Source organism: Crocuta crocuta, unplaced genomic scaffold, assembly GCF_008692635.1.
Source record: "Crocuta crocuta isolate KB4526 unplaced genomic scaffold, BGI_CrCroc_1.0 scaffold6, whole genome shotgun sequence".
NCBI lineage: Eukaryota > Metazoa > Chordata > Mammalia > Carnivora > Hyaenidae > Crocuta > Crocuta crocuta.
In genome coordinates, this window is record NW_027531917.1 from 1,827,644 (window position 1) to 1,830,366 (window position 2,723).

At 39.0% G+C, this 2,723-nt stretch overlaps 1 protein-coding gene across 4 annotated transcripts in view; it reads left to right on the top strand.

Annotated features, from left to right (window-relative positions):
• The first annotated feature begins 1,517 nt into the window (after positions 1-1,517).
• SENP7 (SUMO specific peptidase 7) overlaps positions 1,518-2,723 on the top strand; it is a 151,778-nt gene continuing 150,572 nt past the window's right edge. For 3 of the 4 annotated variants that reach the window (XM_077774895.1, XM_077774896.1, XM_077774894.1), the window contains exon 1: positions 2,450-2,630. In XM_077774895.1, coding sequence (XP_077631021.1) covers positions 2,591-2,630 — 40 coding nt within the window. In that variant the 5' untranslated portion in view covers positions 2,450-2,590. Of the gene's footprint in view, positions 1,557-2,449; positions 2,631-2,723 lie in introns of those variants that run through there. The other variant, XM_077774893.1, reaches the window with a different exon arrangement.

A 2,723-nucleotide genomic window follows, 5' to 3' on the forward strand; every position in this document is an offset into this window, starting at 1 on the left:
ACAGAGGCTGATGCGGGGCTTGAACCCAAGAACCCGTGAGATCATGACCTGAGCTGAAGTCGGGTGCTTAACTCACTGAGCCACCCAAGTGCCCCAAGAATTCTTGGTATTTTAAAGATAACAGTCAATTACTAATGAAAATAAAGCGAATAGCAACATAACACAATGCTCCATAGATCTTTGCAAACTCTAGACTTTCCTGGAGCCCATGGTAAGAAATTCCACTTTGTTTCTTTTAGCTTTTAAAATAGGAAGTTCAGATGTCTACAGTGCCCACCTAAACCTCTTTACATTCATACTGTACTTCAAAGTTATTTCACTTGTGATGAGAAAGGGCCTTTTGCAGATTTTATTAAGCTCTCTTCAAAGAAATTGTTAATCCAGAGGTAAAATAAAGGGTTGATCAATTTCATACTGCCTGTCTTTAAACTATTAAAACTAAACCCACTGCATAGAACAAACATAAAAATATAATATGTAACCACTTTTAATGTACTTTTAACACTCAATAAAGAGTCGTACCCATTAGATAAAACCTGTCCATCCTCTCCTCTTATAAAATACCGGGCTGATGAATTTCTAATCTCAAATAATTTTAATTTGAAAAGTTCTATGCAGTGTGAGTCAAATGTACATAAGCGAAATGACACTATCCCCAAACATACTAAGACAATCATTTACTTTTTTTGGTCTTTCTTATTTTTCAAATAAGAAACTTCTCACCTGAGCATCACTTACTTTCATGAAAGGCAAAATGAGGTTGTTAAATGACTCTCTCTAAAGTAGAAACTGAATTTTTAGTCCTTTAGTTGTTTGCAGTGCAGTTAACTATGAGACAGAGATTAATGCTATAACAATAAAAATACTGGTTCAAAAGCAAATTTGAAATTCCTGAGCTTAAAGTTCATTTATTTTCAAGCGCTATTTGAAACATGTTCCAATTCATAGAAACAAATTGGCTAAGTCTTCATTTGAAGGACTGGTATATCTATCTCAAGAAGTCTAAATGATCTATTTGCAAACGGAATAATTTAATTAACTTCTAATAATTCATTTCTTATAAGTTAACTTCTTACTACTAAAGTTTAAAACCACTTACTTTTATGGAAGCTGCTAATTTGGGTGGAAATAGAGAAGGCCTACTTACACTTTCCTTTTTTATGTTCCCATCTCTCCACTCTACTTCCATCTTTTGCAGTTAATTCGCTTCCTGCAATATTGGCAAATGAATTAAGCTGGTTTGATTCTGGGGTTAAATTGTTCAATTAAAAAAGTCGATTTAGGAGGAAATTTAAAATTCAGATTTTTCTTTTATCTGTAAGCAGTGTTTTGGTTTGTTAAACAGAAATAAACTAGGGCATCTAAATGAAACCCTTGTAGTGAATTTCAATCTTATCAAGCTCTGAAATATTCCTGCTATTCAACTATTCCTGCCCCGTAAAACGCTCTCCCAAGACCAAATAGGCTTTAACACCTGGAGGCTTACCTATACATCAGCTCACGTCACACAGTAGTTAAGAATGCTTGACTCCAGAAGCAGAAGACTGGGCTCTAGGGTGAGTTAGTTTAAGTCCCTTTATTGACCTTGGTAAAATGGGGAAAGGGGATGGGATGATCAGCTGAAGTAGTTCCAGGATCCCTTCTGCTTGGAACATTCTAAGACCATTTTGCCTCTAATTATGTTTAAGCTGAATTATGTTTAACTTAATGTGATCACATCTTACACTTTTAAAAAATTACTCTAAAATTTCTATGGTGGCCAATAAAACAGGATAATTTGCTAAACCCTTTGTAAGAACCGAAAAAGAAAAATCAGTCTAAAAATAGATGAAGTTCATTGAGGATTGGGCTAGTCCCTTAAGGACTTTAATAAAAGTTGAGAATTCCAGTTTACAGCTATCCACTTTCTATCACTTCAGCATTTTATGTTTTAAAAATTTGAGTTCTAGTTTACCTTTTTTCTTCTGGACCTTTAAAACTGACGAGTGTGAATTTTAAAAAGAGATTCTCTCCATTATGACATTTTTTCCTCAGCTAACCAAATACATTTCCACTCCAAATGCTAAGCCAATATCTAGGCTAACAGGTGGATTTACCGTCTTTTAATTTCTGAGTTTGAAGACGCTCTGGGGGACAAGAATATGGGAAAGACCGTGGAGTATTCCTTTTATTCTCATTTTTCTGGGCCACCCCGCGAGAGCCATTAAATTACAGGAATTCCTAAAGATTCCTCTCTTTCAATTTCCAGTCTTCAAGGTAAACAAGCCTCGGACGATCTCTGGCTAAAACCAGGCACACAACCTCACTTTCCGACAAGTGCGAAGTTAATAAGAATAGTACCACGAAATAAGCATTTCTCTGCGGCAACTCGCAGAGAAAACAAGTCCCAGGAAGTGATTTCCGGGTGAGGTGGGAGGGGCAGCTAATTTCCGGTCTGAGGGCAGGCGACGGCTCTTGCGCAAGCGCTGTTCGTACTTTCCTGGCTTTTTTTTCCACCCCCCCTCCCTCTCCCCTCCCCCTCCCTTCCCCAGCCTGAGGGGTCTTGAGGTGACAGCGCCCGCAACTGCGACTCCAGCAGGAGGAAGGGAAGATGGACAAGGGGAAGGCCGGGCGGCGTCGATCTTCATCCGGTGAGAAAGGGTCCGAGGAGGGCTGAGCAGATTCTCTTCGAGCTGGGGCAGATGGGAGGTACAGGCGGCGACGGGTGCTGCGGCCCGGAGCTG